The sequence below is a fragment of the Rhipicephalus sanguineus genome, chromosome 5 (genome assembly GCF_013339695.2).
Source record: "Rhipicephalus sanguineus isolate Rsan-2018 chromosome 5, BIME_Rsan_1.4, whole genome shotgun sequence".
Classification (NCBI taxonomy): domain Eukaryota; kingdom Metazoa; phylum Arthropoda; class Arachnida; order Ixodida; family Ixodidae; genus Rhipicephalus; species Rhipicephalus sanguineus.
In genome coordinates this window covers 22917632-22934954 of record NC_051180.1, presented here as the reverse complement: position 1 = coordinate 22934954, position 17323 = coordinate 22917632, and the positions used below count along the sequence as shown (strand labels likewise).

Genomic DNA, 17323 nt, shown 5'->3' with positions numbered 1-17323 from the left:
ACTGCTTCTGAGTATCACTCGAGATCTGCTTCTAGCACCACATTCTAACTCTCTCACTACATACGCATGAATTACACTCCCTTTTCTTGTCCTCAAGCCAAGAAGACGGGCTTCCGGTGTCTAAACAGCTCCAGTCTTCTTCGAGAGTCATTAAGATGCGCTTGACACTCCACTGGGGAACGTTGCCCTTATTTTTGAAGATCGGACTCGCCCAAGTCGAGAAGAAAAACACGTGAAAAGGGACGAAAGAAAAGAAGAGAAACAGTTTGACAAGGTCCCCTCAGGGCGTGACGACGAGGAGCAGCCGGGCTCAGGCAAACTGCTCGTTAGCGAGTGAGCGCCGTAGGTTAGTGCGGGAGGGTAAGTGAAAGAAGGATCACGTGTGTGCATGTACGCATGTATACGCACTCGGCTTTTTCCCCTCCGAGTGGCAGCTAGGCACCACATGGCGCGCTATCGTTTCCACGGCTCCGGTTTAAAGCCCTCAGGGACAGCGCGGCGCTCGCCTCCCGACACGCGATTTATCCCTAACGACAATATTACTCCTGCATCCTCAGAAGGTGAGGAGGGCGGGGGTAAAGTAGAGTTCTGCGTAGATAGCTCTGAACTCAATACAAATGCTTACGTAACAAACCCTACTGACATCTCCTAACGGTAGTGCCTTTACGGTACGATGGCTGTCGACAGTTCTTGAAGTATACGCGTGTGGCGCGCCGCTATACTTGCCTAGCTGAGGAAAAAGTTGCTTCATGCTAATCTCAGCCAACGGTACGCGCTCCTATATAGAGATCGTTTGCTGGCATGGGCGGACATGAGAAAGAAATAACGGCCATACTGCAGTAATCTACCAGCAGCTTTTCTTTTGGAATGACATCGAGTATGATTGTAACTGTTTGAATTTTTGTCGTGCTGCAGTTAAGGACAACTGGTATAGGAAAACGGAGTAGTGTAGCTATGCGACCCGCATAAAAGGAGGATAATAACGTTAAAAGGATAAATAATCTTTAGCGCGACACATGAGTGACTTTCACCTGCATCCTCTGACATATCATTATGCATTGTACATCTCCCTTATCTGTAGTCGTCTTCGTTGCTCAAGCGTGTCTGGAACGTTGTGGTGGAGGTGCTGGCTGGGTAAAAATAAAATATAGCAAGCTCACACGTACCTTTGCAATCGTCTACTGAGGCAAAAGTGAAAGAAAGATGTGTCATTCGCGTACGATGCATGACGCAAGAGTAGGCTGTTTTAACGGTGACGGTAATACCGTATACCGGTCACGCTGGTATTGCCGTTCCGCGTTCAATTTACCACAGTCCAAAAACGTTTTAGCGGCGCGGGTTGCTCGGAGTGCAAGGTGACATGATGAGACGATTATAGTGCCTAATACAGGACTTGCGGATTAAAATAGCGACGTGCTGATGACCACGACGGCGCGGTATTTCTTTACTTCTCTTGCGGTAAACCGTATCTGCTAAAAGACCCAAATATCTTGTGGCACGAAAAGGGCCCAGCTCACAGGTTTGTCGACAGGGCTGATGAACTGCAGTCGAGGCCGCCACGTTGGAAAATCAACTGAAATGTGAAGTCTATGACATTCTTGTCTAGGGGCGTAGCCAGGGGGGGGGGGGTTCAACCCCCCCCCCCCCGAAATTTTTCAGTTTTGCTTGCATATATACACACGCACACATACAAATGCACGCACGAACATACATAAAGTATGGTTGAACCCCCCCCCCCCCTCCCGAAAAAAATGTTCTGGCTGCGTGAGGCGGCGTCGAGGCAAGCCCTTGACGTCCCCTCATGGGAGGCCTAGGCCCGGCCACTTAAACCTGCTGGTTTCTCCTAATAAAGTTTATTCCTCCTCCTCCTCCTCCGCCCCTGTTCTTGTCCATATGTGTATGATGCGTTGAGATTATTCTCTCTTGTCTAGAAACCAACTTTGTATGTAACACGATACACCGGTATTGCCGCTTCGTACAATGAATTGTCATAATTAGTCCTGCGAGATCATCTACAGCTTCTCCTTTCTCTCTTTTTTTGCAATACGAGAGGAGCGCTGCGAAAAACAGAGACCTTTATTGTGCACGGTTTTGCACTAATAAGTAAAGATTACTGGGCGCGCCCGCTGTAGTCAAGAGGCTACGAATAATTATCCGTGGTGAAATTTCCAAGTTTTCTCTACCGCTAATCTCCCTGCATACATACGTTGCTGGTGATTCCCCGTCTTAACGAAATATGACGCGGCGATCTTTAAACGTTGCTGACGCGAAAAAAATCTTCAAAGCCATCAGCTTTAATTACCGTGCGCGCACACTGTTGGCGTGAACTAGGTCGCGTAAAGCTAATTAGTTCGCGGAAGCTCGTACGCTCGCCAGAAAGCCGCGCAGGGTTAAAGAGAACAATATAGGCTGCACGATGTTCCTGCTTTGGTGTTTCTTTTTTGCTTCTTTGTTTTCAAGTATATCGGGCTGCGCTAGAGTGACTGGGAAAACAGGCAAACCAACCGCGTAATTTTCGTTCATTAGCCCTATGTACCTTGCTGAATGTAATATGAAACAACGCTGAGCTAAGCGTACTGTTCTTCCCGAATGCGTAGAATAGCCCAACGCGTTTCCTTTCCCTTCTGTTCGCGGAACATGAAACAAAAGGCCAAATTTCGCCTCCAATTACGGAGCCCCAAAAGAACTTATTCTTCTAATTAATGCTCCTAACTGCGGCAACGAACTTTCCTCTTTTTTATTATTATTATTACATTGTTCCGCATCGGTACGTTTCGAAACTGTTGGAATTAGGGAAAACGGAAGGCGTTGCGTTATTTAGCGCAAAGAGTAAAAGTACAGTCGATGGAAAATGAAAAAGAATGCTATAGAATTTGCTCAATGCGAAGCAGTCTATGATCGTGCGGCCCCCTTTACTTTCTTTCTTTCTTTTTGGCTAGGCCTATTCTTCTCGCTTCGTTTGGTGCGTCCACAAATTATGTGTAATATGAAGCCAGCCCTCACCCTCTACACTGTTGCCAGATCAGATGTAGTCTGAAAAGTGCAAGAGAAACAAAAGAATTTTCCCGCTTGGCTGAGCTCTGTTCTTCATCGTTATCAACAGCGCACAGACTGCGAAATAGGGTACGAGCCCTAAGCGGATGAGCGAACTATTAATGCCCTTTTACTTAGCAAACGAATTTTCTGCTTACAGAGAGAAAAACGATAAAGCTCAGTAGCTCTTTTCCTGCAAAAACTTTTTTTTTTGTTCTGAAGCCTAATTCAGTAGGTTCGTAGTTCCGCCTGGGGCGAATACGGGCTCGGAATTTTTTTTTCCTGTTCGGGATTTTGTTGATAACACGCTCTAATTCAAACAGCGTCGGAGAGGGGTGCCTGGCGGGCTAACAAGAATGCGATAAATGGTATCTTTACACCTGGTTGCCTTTAGAGATTACTTTTATACATTCGATGCAGTGAATGAGGGAGCAAAAACTTCACTTAAGTTAAATAAAAGAAGGCACGATGGTAGGGGCCCGTATTCCAGGACATTGGTAGGGGGAGTTCTCTGCGCTTAGCCCAAGAAAGCCAATTGGCTCTCCCTGCGCTCGTCCACAAGTCATGCGTCCTACGACCTATTCCTCGTTTGTGGATGTTCGTGCAATATGGGGCTATCTATGTGCGAAGGTCTGTCGGGGCACTCCCGTGTGACGTGTTCCATGATGGGTGCGTCTGTGCACCACGGGCATTCTTCAGGGAACCTCGTGCGGGGTACGTATTCTGTGTACGTGGTGCAGGTTGGGGTATGCAGTATTCGTCTGAGTACGACGCCCGTGCAAGGTCGCACATAAAAAGTTCACATGATTCCAGCTTCGTTCTCTTTGTTTTCCCTTGTCTTTCAGTCTGCCCGTGCCCCTTCCCCAGAGCACGATGGTGTGCTAGATTTTCCCGTCTGGTTGGCTCGTGCACTTCTCCTGTCCTCCACTCTCCCATGGCCTATATAGGCTCGAGCGTAGACAGATTTAGCAGCGGGCTCTTAAAGGGATACTGACACAAAAATTTTGACCTCGCGTTTTTTTTTTTAACACGAAAGTGTTTTGTGCCGGGGTCCACCCACGGCTCCACTGACGTATTTCCGTCACGGATATGACGTTGTAAAATATAAAGACTAACAGTGGGCAAAGAAAAAAACCAGAAGAAAAAGGTCCATCACCGGGCATCGAACTTACGACCCCTCGCTCCGCAGCGCGCCAGCGCGAAACGATTCGGCCACGGACGGTGCGTTCTTCACAATGCTAACGGCAAGCTATTTATATACACCATTTGCCGGTGGCGGTACTCAGAGATCGACGTTACAGCGTGTTTTCGTTATCACTAGCGAGATGGCGCGAAGGGCTCGAAGAGCGTAGGAGAGCCCGCTTGAAATGTCGTCGCTGTTGCGACGAGCGCCTGCGTCTACAGGGCGTGGTCGCTCGTGCGTGCGCTTATCTCATGATCGCGGTGGTTTGTACGTCTCGCGTTGAGAGCACGAAGGTCTCTTGGCTCACTGCAGCGGCCGCTTTTGCGAAAGGAGCGCGGTGCTCACGCAGAAATGCTACATATGTGACAGTTCGCTCTCATCCTGTGTATGTTCGTTCCGTGCGTCCTTTCTGCTTGAGCAGCGCGTTGCAAGTTTCGAGCTGCTTGCCGTTCTTCGCGTGACATTACAGTTTGTTGCTGTAGCATTCATTCCTTCGCCCTTGGGGCGAAAGAATGCGCAACAAACGCTCAACTACGTCTGTGAAGACACGTTTCACTTTCGTGTTATACCGATTCCTATGACAGAGAGATCAGCCATGTTTTTTTTTTTTTTTTTTGCTGTAATGTGTTGCTGAGGGACTGTTAGTCATAACTAACGGCGACAGATAATTAATTAGCGACAGACAATTGATCAGTTAGCGACAGATAATTCATTACAGTATCCTCATTACCGACCAGTGTCAGTTTCAGTTTCAAAAACGACACGCCTCCGGGTGCAACTATCACCACCTAGCGGGTGCAGCGCTCGACACGTCAGCACACAGAACTGTGACGCACTTCCACACGGTTCGCGAGCAGCCGCCAAGAAGTAGGCTGCTGGAGCGAACGCGGCAAAAAAAAAAAAAAATGGCGGCTATGACGTCATCATAACTTGTTGCAGCGTGGTCCCGTGAGGGAAGTAGGAAGTCACCGAGAGTCACCTTTGAGGGTGTCAGTAGCCCGAGGTTGTCGATCGCTCACGCTAACTTCAAAATTAATTTAAAATACCTTCCAAGCTATATTCGCTGTTGATATTTTGCAGATGATATACGCTTGTTCACTGGAATCGATCGCGCAGGCTATCTCGGCTGCCAAATTTTGTGTCAGTACCCCTTTAATGTCTTAAACGGACTCTACACTCATAACGGGTGTTCGGGATGCGGGGCTAAATGTCAACTTTTGAACTTCTGCACTAATTTTGATGAAAATCTACCGGATCGCTCATCTTCTTGATATCAGGACATATTCCAAATTTCAGCAGCCTAGCATGAATACAGAAAACCTACACCTGTTATAATGATCAATTATGTATGCTAACTTGGGAAAACTATCATTTCAAAAATAACGAAAAAGTACGAGTCATTTATCATTTTAAGTCCTCTAGGAGGTTTGTAGTGCAGGATAAGACCAGTAACGTATTTTTATGGCGTTTCTGTAAAACTAGCATCGCTCTAAAAGCGAAGATTATTTTTTTCCTTGTAACTGCATGTCAGACTAGTGGATTTTTTTTGTGTGTGTGTGTTAAACACTACTTATGGATCAGAAACAACCTTGTAACCTTGTAACAACATTGTAAGTTTCACATCCTTGTAAGTTTCAGTCTAGAAACAACTTTGTAAGCAACTTTTGGAGAAGCATTTTGGTAATGATGGTTTTCCTAAGAGGCTCGTTCCCCAAGAATGCGAACTGAGAAAAATGAGTTTAAAGATTAAAGAAACACGCTGTTTATTTCGATGGTAAAAGAAAAGTTCATCAAAGTGACCTCTTGCATAAATGCGGCCTTCCTCATCAACATGACACTGTTCTGTGACAATTTCATGCAATCGTCTTCAAGTTTTCGCAGCTTTCGAGCTGTGAGTGTTGCTCAGTGCTCACAACACGACTTGGTCACAAAACGGACCACGCGCTGATCGCAGTGAACTCCCAAGAGAACGAACATATAAGCCGAGTGGCACACAAAAACAGCAGGAGTAACTCAGAACTGGCGCGAATGCAGTGGCGGATGGTCACGTGATACGTTTCCGCCAATTTGAGCTTCTGTTCCAGTTTTCCAGCGACTCTGCTGTTGGCGCGCGGCTCGAAATGTGCCCTTTTCATTTATTTGTTTGCCTTCTGATGTACTCTCGACAGAAGGTCTTCTGTGACAAAAAAGCGCGCAAAACAAACAATCGAGCACAGGCATTCACTTCGCGTTCGGCTTCTTGCACCGCTTTGCAGCCGCTTGAAATGCGCGTTTGAGAGACGCTCTCCCCAGCAAGTTCGCGCCACCCTCTCATAAAGAGAATTTTTTTTTATTATTTTCTGATGTAGACATGACAGCCAAACTTGGTGAGCATGTTCTTTAATGAACCAGCCATCCTGAACAACTCAAATTTGAAAATGCATATTTTTTTTTTCGGAAACCGTGTTTTTAGCCCCGCCTCCCCCCTTACGTCAATGCTCGTTGAAATGGAAAAAGCCACGCAGATCGACAACGGAAGGAAGTACGCTATTGAGTTTCTTTGTTGTTAGCGTGTGTGTGTGTGCGTGCGTGCGTGCGGTTTTACTACCTATTTTTGTTTACGCTTGTTCTGAATGTGTTTTTTCGTATTTTCACCTTCAGGAGATGCCTAGAGGCTGCAATCCCGCTGATACTTCGGCGGTCGTCAGTTGAAGTATCTCAAACAACTTGACTGCAAGGACATGAAACGTAAGCCATGAATCACCTTGCTCTTAAGATATCGAAAGAACGTGCGAAGGCGCCGAGTTGTAAGAGAAATCGCTTTTGTTTGCGCATATCCTTTCGTTCTTTTTTCTTTCACGGTGCATTAGTTTATCAAGCGGATGTGCCCACTTATATGGCAAAATTTTATTAACCTTAGTGATCGATTATAGGCACATAATGCACTTTCACACATGCTCTGCCACACACCATCTCTTTTGGTTTCTTTTTATTCCTTTATTCCTTTCCCGGCAGAAGGATAATAAACCGGACGCGCGTCGGGTCGACATCCCTTCCTTCCCTGCCTCCCCTTCCTTTCCACCTGCTCATTTATGTTTCCCGAAAAATAAAAAAGGCCCGTCCTTAAATAACGAAATCACTTGCGCCAATATGTCACCTCAAGAGAGGTTTAACAAAGAATACTGAACACTTTTCAGATGCAATGAAAATGAACTTCGTTTTTAATACTTTTGTATCATGTGCTTACTGCGTTGTTTTTTGTTTTGTTTTTTTACAGTTTTTTATATACATGGCATTTGAAGCGCATTATTTCGAGATGAAACATACGAGGACTCTAAACACCGCCCTCATTATATCGCTGAAGCGTGCTAGACGTGCTTGCTGTTCATATAGTTGTAAGTCTGCTCTGTGTGTTGTCGTATACAAAACATCCTCCAAATAACAGGTAGCGCAACAATTTTTGTTTTTTATTTTTTGTTTGTTTGTTTTTGTTTGCTTTTGTTTGACTGTTTTTGTTTGTTCGCTTCTTTGTTTGACTGCTTTGTTTGTTTGTTTGTTTGTTTGTTTGCTTGCTTGCTTGCTTGCTTGCTTGTTTGTTTGTTTGTTTGTTTGTTTGTTCGTTTGTTTGCTTGTTTGTTTGTTTGTTTGTTTGTTTGTCTGTTTGTTTGTTTGTTTGTTTGTTTGAAGTCCGCTTCAAATGCGCAACGCGGTCCCCAACCGAATGCTCGAATACATTTAATGAGCGTTATTTTCAAGAGCGTGTCCGACTCGTGGCCAGCCGGGAATTCCGGCCTCGAGGCGGTCTTGCGGTGAAGCTCGCTTCTTCGCGCTGTGTAGCTTGTTCAACACTGGCGTGCTAATACTAGCGTAGTTAGCCTCGACGTTGAAGGACGCTCTCCATCTCAAGAGGGGCAGCCTAGTTCCCTCATTGAAAGTAAGCGCGGCCGGAGCAAGGGCGCGCGTGCCGCCGACTACACTTAGGAGCAGGCGTACGCTACATTCCAAATGGAGTTGGCGCAGAGTGAAAGAGGCGGAGAGCCACTCAAGCGGTCTCGCTTCATTGAAATGTACGTCGACGGCTCGAGCCGACGACTCGGGCTCAATTATGCGCCGTTTTCCGGGAGTCGCCCAGGGCCCGGTCGAAAGCTACACGCGCAATTTAAATTCGCCGCGCGCTGTCACGAAAGTTGCCCGCGAAGTAATAGGACTGCAATTAGTGTGACGAACGGTGCACTGAAGTGGTAGGAACGACATCGGTGTTCACTGTGTAACGGAGAAATGCGAGAGCCCGTGCATGTCGACGACACGAGAAAAGCGAATATGTCACGCACTTGATGCTCAAGGCGCCGTCGTCCTCTTCGAGCCATTGTTGAAAGCGCTTTGACCAGCCGTTTAACAAGCGAGAAATGGTCACATGCAAGTGCAGTACGGCCTCACTAATATTTTCTTCATACAACACCGGTTTGTTTACAACGTCTCTCTATACCTGAGGCCTCTAGTTATGAAGCTATAACCGTGTTGTAAAAACCGTAGTCTACAATGGTTTTGGAGCACATACACTCACACCTGCCTAAACTTCCTGCACGTGTCATATACCACTCAATCAGTATATAACCATACTACTTAACTCATCGATTTACACATGGAAAGTGATATACGTATATTATTGTGAGGACAACATTTTCAACGCCCCTGTTGTTTGCTGACGATGAAAGCATTTGTAGCTGATGCCTCTGATAAGACAGTATGAGAAAGCCATCCAGTCCAAATACACCGTTTTTAAGGAACGTGTGCAACTTTCTTTTCGTTGATGGCTAGCATTGCGTTTTATTATGTACACATACCTGCTGTCTATATTGCGTCTTCTCGTGACTTTAGGGCTTCAAACGTTTCTTGAAAACCTACCGCTCGGCTGTACATAATAACGTGTCTGTGAGCTGAGTTCTCGTTTAGTAATTAAACACTTTTATGTTTACTTTTTATATAAAACAAGCGATTTGATTAAAAACCGCTTTAATGCACCACCATAGTGCTCCATTATATGGAAGCCATCCCGTGCTATCAAGTAAAAATTTTTCTTTGGCACATTATGCAAGCAAAAGCATACGCTCAGAGCTCCGCGTACAAATAAGAAAGGTGTAGAAGTCGTGTTATGTCGTGTTATATGCGCTCAGTGCAGACATTCCACGTTGTGTTGGCGGGTAATCTCTTCAAGATTGGCGTCGAAAATTGCAAGAGTAGCAATGCCTTCATCTCTTACTGTTGGGTCTTGTCCTATGCTGGGACAGCAGATTCATGCGGTTTGTTTCAAATCGAAACGTATACTTTATCTCTATTATCTCTTGTTATTTGCAGCGTGTTACAAATGCATGTGCTAGAGTCCACATCGGCATAACAAGCCGTCCATTCTCCGAAGTATACAACGTAAGGTTACGAATTTAAGCAGCGCTATGGAAAACTTCTGAACGACACCATATTCTTGTTCTCTTCGTGCTTCTCTTCGCTCCCCGCTGTGGGCGCCCTTCATGAAACGAGTGTTGCGACAGCGTTGCCTTTTTGATGAGTACGACAGTTGAGTATGATACAGTTGTGTAGTGACTGAGTGTGAGTGGTGTAGTGTAGTGGTGAGCTGAGCTGTTAAAGCTTTGCGTTGAGCAGGGTAGTGCGAGCAGAAATGAGCCGGCACGTGCTCGCTTCGTGCACTTCTTCATCTTCTGCGTCGCTCCCACAGTACGTGCACTGATGTGTCCGGTCATGGAAGGCAATAACTATGATGGCCGTGTATGTTACGTGCCTAAAAATCTCGTAACATCGCGTAAGAACTACTCACGGGACAAAAATCGCGTAACAACTAGTCACGTGACTAAAATCACGTAACTTCTAGTCACGTGACTAAATAACGTAAGACTGCGCAATAACTAGTCGCGCGACTAAAAATCACGTGACACAACGTAACTAGTCACGTGACTAAAATCATGAAACGTCACCTAACTACTCACTCGACTAAAAATCACGTAACATCCAGTCACTTCACTAAAATCACGTAACATCCATCTAGTCACGTGACAAAAACTACGTAATTTCGCATGACACATAGTCACGTGACATGTTGCCGCCATAAACCACGTAACAGCTAGTCACGTGACTAAAATCACGTGATATCTATTCACGTGACTGAAATGACGTCATCACGTGACAACTAGTCATGTGACTAAAAATCACGTAACACCTAGTCACGTGACTATAAGATCGCGTAACATCACGCAACACCTAGTCACGTGACTAAGATCGCGTAACATCACGTAACACCTAGTCACGTGACTAAAATAACATAACAGCTAACACGTAACAACTGGTCACGTGACATGTTTCCGCCAAGAACCACGTAACAGCTGGTCACGTGAACAAAATCACGTCATCACGTAAGAGCTAGTCACGTGACAGCTTCCCGCCAGAGCCACGTGACTCGTGCGCAGTGTGGGGAACCGGCCGAAACCAGAGGATAGCCAAGCCTAACCATACTTAGTACTACTAACAAAAACTTCGCATCTCTAGCAAGAGCTTGGCATCACTAGCAAGTTAGCTCTGCTGTTGGTTCCACCCTCGCGCCACTACTGCTGGCTGCGCTTTTTTCTCATGCTGCTTTCTTATTAGCTCATTGCTTATTCTATCACATACCGCATAATTTCAGCCACCTTACCTGAGCCGGCCATTTGTGTCTGCTGGAAATGGAATACATAGACAAGGAAAGATCTGCTCAATATTTTATTTTCTGTATAACGCAATTATCGGGTTACCGTATGTGAGTCAGACACTTCATCTTCAAGTATCAAGAAGCCGGAGAACTGATTCCCATGAGGAAAAACATATATATGACAAAATATGCGAGTTTGAGTAGCAGAGCGGCACAGCGAGGTTTTTGTGTTGACACAAACACAAGCACACGCAAACACAAGCAAGCAGACACGCGCGCGTATGCGCTAAAATTAAAGACAAAGATGGCGAGACTTCAGACCGCAAACATGACCGCAAACGCGCACACGCCGATGTGCGTGCGCGCTATGCGCGACTATTTCATTAACACAGAGTAAGCACAAAATATATTCGCACAAACTAACTACAGACCGCAGCGGGGAACAGCAGCACAGAGGTTTTGCGGTCGCATACGCAGGTCAGTTCTGTGTGGCCTCGGTGTTTTTGGGCCCTAATTGAAGTCCCGGAATTCTGGTCTGCGGCACACGTGCGGCCAAAAAAAAGAAAGAAAGAAACGGGCTCGTTGTACCTGCGCGAGCAAACATTCTTTCCGGGTCGCTTCTAATGGGCGGAAATGGTTCCGCCGGTCAGCCATTTGATGGAACAAATCCTAATTTCAGCTCGGAAACCTGGTGGCTGCAGTCGCGCTCTGTTTTGCTGTAGGCATATCGTTGTTGGCGCTGTTGTTGTTCTTTATTTTAGCGAGCACTTTAGAACTCATTAGCTCATTACCGTAGCTTTCAGTTGCGGAAGATCCAACAGCGGTGCTTTAGTGCGCTGTGCATGTATATGTGCGGAAATACGTCCGTTTACGGTTCCCTAGCATTATATACACAGAGAAGTAATAAACGCATAAAAAGATCTTGCGTGCTGAGTGTCAAAGCAAAACCTAATGATGGGGTTTTTAGGTCGAGGCGTAGCTGCGGCCTCGAAATAATCGCTGCAGCGGCTGTGTTGCGTGAAACATGCAAGTTAGAGCGGTACTCGTACTACTTCAGTTTGTTTCTATTATTCGGGCTACTCAGTAATTAGATTCAGGAACAATCTTTTTTACATAACTCTACGCTTTGAAAGAAGGGGCTATCTATGTTCGTTTCATTTAGGCCCTAATTGGACTAATCCCAGTGGCTATTACGGTCTAGTGATTAGGCTCATTAAGAAGAGAAAATGAAAACACAATTTAATAGAAGAAGACCAGCATAAACATTACTGAATTTTGTGGGCACACGTCGTGATGAAAGTTGTTGTGCTATGTGACCGGTAAATTGTTGCAATACATTACTAAAATTAGTCTAAATTTCCTGCTATACTGGCAAGTAACGTTTCATATTTCCACAAGCGCGGCAAGGTAAACACGTTCGTAATAATGACAGTCTCAGCTTATAAGAACGCCATATTTATTTATTTCCATTGTGCTCACTCAAATTTCTACTTAAAGGCTAAAAGGGCCCAGCTTAATGTAAGATGAAAAAATCTCTAGATACTCGTGGGGCACTGTGGTTTCTGTTTTATAAACTGTCAAGCACTATAATGTCCAATACTTGCGCGCGATTTAAAAAAAAAACAAGAAAAACATGGTGTAGCGCGTGATTGTTTAAGTATTTTTACACATTTGCGTATTTTCTTTCTCCTTTCTTGCGATGACGAGAACGTTCACAAAACACACACAATAACCTGCGTAATCTTTCCCAAAAGAGCAAAAACATTCTGGCGAGATTGTGTTTACGTCGTTTTCTCCGCAAGCTTGCCTTCATGGTCGTCGCGAAGCTATTATCTCGGGCAAATTGCTTTCTCTCTCTCTCTCTCTTGTTATGTAAAGCAGGATTATGCGGCGCCCGTAAAGCCTGCTGCGGCCTCTTTCGGAATAGGCGCGTCGCTTCTTCTGCACTCGGGCCATCAACCTAACGACACGTTGGGGGTACTGCCGACGTCTTCACCGTCTGTCCTGTTTTGCATTGGACCATTACACTGCCATCGGCGTTTTGGCCCCCTACTCGGATGCCTTCTACGGGAACCACGAGACAAAATAGGAAAAAGAATAGTACCCACCCGCAAAGCGGAGCGATTTCTTTCCGTATGACTAAGATATGGACGATTTGGCTAGTCCGCTAAGCGAAAAACTTCGCAGTCTCGAGTACAAGAGAAACCATTAGGAAAAGTGATGGGGGAAGAGGGGCCACAAGAATGTGTTTAATACGCAGTGCAAAAGGTCATTTTGTTTCTGGTGTAATGGTCTCTATTACAGCCCATCTGCCAACATTCCCCAAGTCGTCGCTTCGCTCATTCTCTAAGATCTCCTGCGCTCTCCCGAAGCTAATTTCCTCACATATCTTCTAACAGAAGTGCAGAAGGGTTGAAACGCGGGCTAGTTGCATGGTATAGGTTCATACTGGAATATTGGCAGCGCAAACTAACGGGACACAGAAGGAGAACTGCGCTTGTTTGTGTTCTCCTTCTGTGTCCCGTTAGATTGCGCTGAAAATATACAGTATGATTAACAGAAGTGTTTGCGTACGGCACAATATTAAGCAGCCTTGCCATAGCCTGCAGGCTGGTTCAAAGGTCCCGCCCAAGATGTATAGCTCTTCATTGGACAACCTCTTGCTTATTTTAGTTCATTGTCTTTCTACAAGTTTAAGTTAGTTAGTATATAACGACAACGCATCAGTATCACTTGAGCTTAACACCCAGTTGTTGCGGTGGAGAGGGCCGTCACCCTTACGTTTTCTCGAGAAATCGCGGCAACGCTATAGCTCGTTCTTCAACGCTTTAATTTTACGCGTATTGAGCTCATCATTGTGTTATTCACTTCATTTAGTCAGCATAACAATGAAAGCAGCCATAATTGCAGAGACATCCTTTAACACGGAAACTTAAAGGTCAGATGTATAAAGACTTTTTAATCACGAATCTCGCGGTAAAGTTTAGCCTGAAGATATAAGATCGTCGACGTATTGCCTAATAAATAGAAACGTTTATAACGATAACGACGATTTAGAAAACTGCAATTATACCTAAATAACCAGCACTGAGGTACGCAAGTGAGGCCAGTTGACGCTATATTCAGACTTCGCAACGTTACGATCTTCCACTTCGCTGCTCTAACCCACACTAACCGACGTTAGCCGTCATTATCATCGTATGAAAGACAGTAAGGAGAGCGGCAAAGCATACCGCCTTTCGCAGTCAATGGCATCTGTGAATGGACAGAGACATCACACTAACCCTTCTGGTCACTCTGAGTGGCGACTGCCTGAGAGATCGTCGACCCACTGGCCAGCGCTGCTTTTAAAGCTCCGTAGGCCCACTGGCGTTACAAAAAGTAACAATATAATAGTCTTTTCCTAAATGAAGCCGTTTCTTCTGAAAAAGGGAAAATATAGTTATAGGATCACTCGGGAAAAAGGTTTATGTTGTGCTAGTTGCAAGCCAGAAGGAGAGCCTCTATTACATGGCAGGCTTCACCGTCCAAAGGGTCCCTTCCTGAGAACATGGCACGCCGGGCTGTGCGAACCCTAGGCCCTGCCTTTATCGCAGCCAATGCAGGTTCGTTCGCCCGCCGTGGGCTTTGCCGGCGCTGCAGAAGAGCCAACGTACGCAGCCCGACGAGTAGATATAGCTGCGCATTCGTGAAATATGAAGGAGCCTCTTGCGCCGAAAGTGAAGGATGCCCTTTCGGGGGCACCCAGCCAGCTGAGCGATTTCAACCCCGCCTCCCTTTACCAACCCCACCGAGCCTTGCTCGCCGCTGGGGCAGATGGTTTTGTTAAGAAAGGAGGACGCTTGAAGAGCCGTGGCGCTGCATCTCCCCTCATTTCCCGTCGCCCTATTTTGCTCCTGTCCGTTCTCCGCGCCCCCCATTTCTTCCCGTCGTGACGCGCGCGCGTCGCTTTCGAGAGGATTTTAAGCCTCGCCACTCGTCTCTCTACCGGGCTCTCTACGTCCGTAGACAAGTAGGGGGGCAAACTTTGTTCATGCTTCGGTGCACGTCGCATTTTGAAAAGGGGTTCCGCGATTTTTGTGGATCCCTTTCATTTTAGTCCCGACTTGACACGCACACTATACACAGAAAGCCCTTCCCTCTCCCCTTCTCTTATCCCTCCTCTCTGGCCTGCTTAAAACCGTGCCACTTTTTGTTCCTATTCGAAAGTATACCCGCGGACTCTGACTCAGATCTCCTATCACACGTCCCGCTGTTTCAGCTCTCTCCTTTGTGTATAGCTTATTGCTGTTTTCATCCGTGACACGGACATGTGTGTGATGGGAGCAGAATTAAAATAGCGCTCCAAATTGCGTCATCTAGGGCTCGTGATTGACAGTGACGTGCTTGTTGACGTCTGGCTGTCGATTTTGTTTCACTTTGATACGTGTACATTTCACGAAGACAGCTGCCGTCAAAGCAAGCGCCTGGTAGGAATTGTTCTGTCACTTAAGAATAAATGCCTTCCTAGAGGACACCACGCCGTAGTGAATCTGCTGCTCCTTGTGTCTGAACACTGTTCTAAATTTTCTCCAATCACTCATTTCATTTCTTTTTTTTTTGTTCTTCATTGATAAAACATTGATTAACTTGTCAAGCCACAACAGTGTACACTGCTAAATGGGCTTCACTGTAACCATGAGCCAGGCTTGCCATATAATTCAGAGTCATTAAATTTTACTTTTACTTCACCACCCGAAGGAGCGCTACCGCATAAATTACTATGAGGATCAGATTGTTATTTTGTCTTTATGTGCTCATAAGGAATATTTGCTTACATGATGTTGACGAGCGGCTTGCACTTTGCGACTACAGAAAACTGGGATACAACCACCACTACCACCATCGGACAGTTCTGATGTACTGCCATACAAAAAAAAAAAAAAACATGTTTGTTCAATCCCCGACATAACGGTGCTGTTATGCTTCGTGCTGCTTTTTCAAGCAGTGTATGAATAAAAAACCCGAATCACGTTTTGAATATTGCTTTAATGCTCCCTCCCGCGGCCGAAACTTGCATGTAGAATCATTGAATAGTGTTCCTTATGCACCAACCCACACCCGCCGAGTCTTTCAAGCCGCTTTTCTGTGTCCTGGAGAGGAACAGCTCTTTGGGAGATCTTTGATCCGACCCCGCGATTCTATCGGCCGTGCTTTTGTGCGGCATCCTCGACGCGGATATTCATTCCTCCGCTCAAAGGAAAACACGCGCACAATTCAAACACACCGGTCCCTGTTTGCTCGAGCTTCTATCTACTGCGACTTCTATGGTGCACATGAGGACTGTAGCGTTTCCCGTCACTCTGCATGCTTCCGAGAAGGCGCGTGCTTTTATGCTGACTTATTGACTCGTGGCAATAGCTGGGCAGTTCGTGTCGTACAAGTATTATGGTACAGGCTGTACATTATGCCTGGTCATTTTATATTTTCCTCTAGATCCATTTAAAAAGAGCGTTTGGAGTAAGGGGTCAGGAATGTGTGTGTGCGTGTAGGCATGTGTGTGTGTTTGGGCGTGTGTTTTACTAAGGCGTCATTGGTACTACACATTTATTGGGCGTACGTTTTCTGCGGTCTTGTATAGCGATACCAAAATCCGTAACACTATGGGTGTGCAAGTCTTTTCCGGAAGGGGGGAGAGGGTGCGAGAAGAGAATGGGGTGAGGGCGTTGCAGCGCTCAACTCTTGCAAGGTACCTCGTAGTAAATCTCAGTATATAGATGGCCATCATCTAAATAAGGTGTACAGTTTCAGTCAATGCAGCAAGCTTAAACATCGAGAAAGAAATAGAGGTGATATGCGCGTAAAAGCAGGGAGAATATGACCGGAAGTAGATCTATAGTCGGATACATGCAACTTTAGACTTCTGCGGCATTCCCTCCTCAAAGGCGGATGTATATAAGCCTGCCCCAATCGGTGCGCACTTCGGACTGACGTCATGAGCTGGGCGGCCGAAGTTGTATCCGACTATAGTTGGATAGCCCGTGTGTGGAGGGAAGGGGGAGAGGAGTACGCGCGGAAAGAAAACAGCTGACTTATGAGCGTCAACCTTTACATGTACGTCGAAAAAGTTTACTAGACCGCTCAGCGGAGTGAAGCGCAGCGCCGCTGACTCGTGCGTTCGCGGCCACAGCGTGCAGAGGCGTCAGATCTGCCAAAAATGGGAGAGCACGCAGGTGCTCGGCGGGGCGTAGCGTTACCTGTGGACAGCCGCGAGCGCATTTCCGTACTAACGCGGAAGACACGGAGAGGAGAGCTATAAGCTGCGGGTCGATATGGTGCCTGCGGGCCGAAGAGATATGCGAATCCCGGAGTTCAAGCCCCAACCCGTTCATGCACCTCCCTCTCTCTCCATTGCGCGCGACGAAGCGGTGAGCGTCACTCTTCGATCGTCGTGC

At 46.2% G+C, this 17323-nt stretch overlaps 1 protein-coding gene across 1 annotated transcript in view; it reads left to right on the top strand.

The window, feature by feature from the left end:
• LOC119393712 (hemicentin-2) overlaps positions 1–17323 on the top strand; it is a 181524-nt gene that overhangs the window by 72616 nt on the left and 91585 nt on the right. The window contains exon 2 of the mRNA XM_049416218.1: positions 6857–6943. Within this exon, the coding sequence (XP_049272175.1) occupies positions 6937–6943 (7 nt within the window). The 5' untranslated portion in view covers positions 6857–6936. The remainder of the gene's footprint in view (positions 1–6856; positions 6944–17323) is intronic.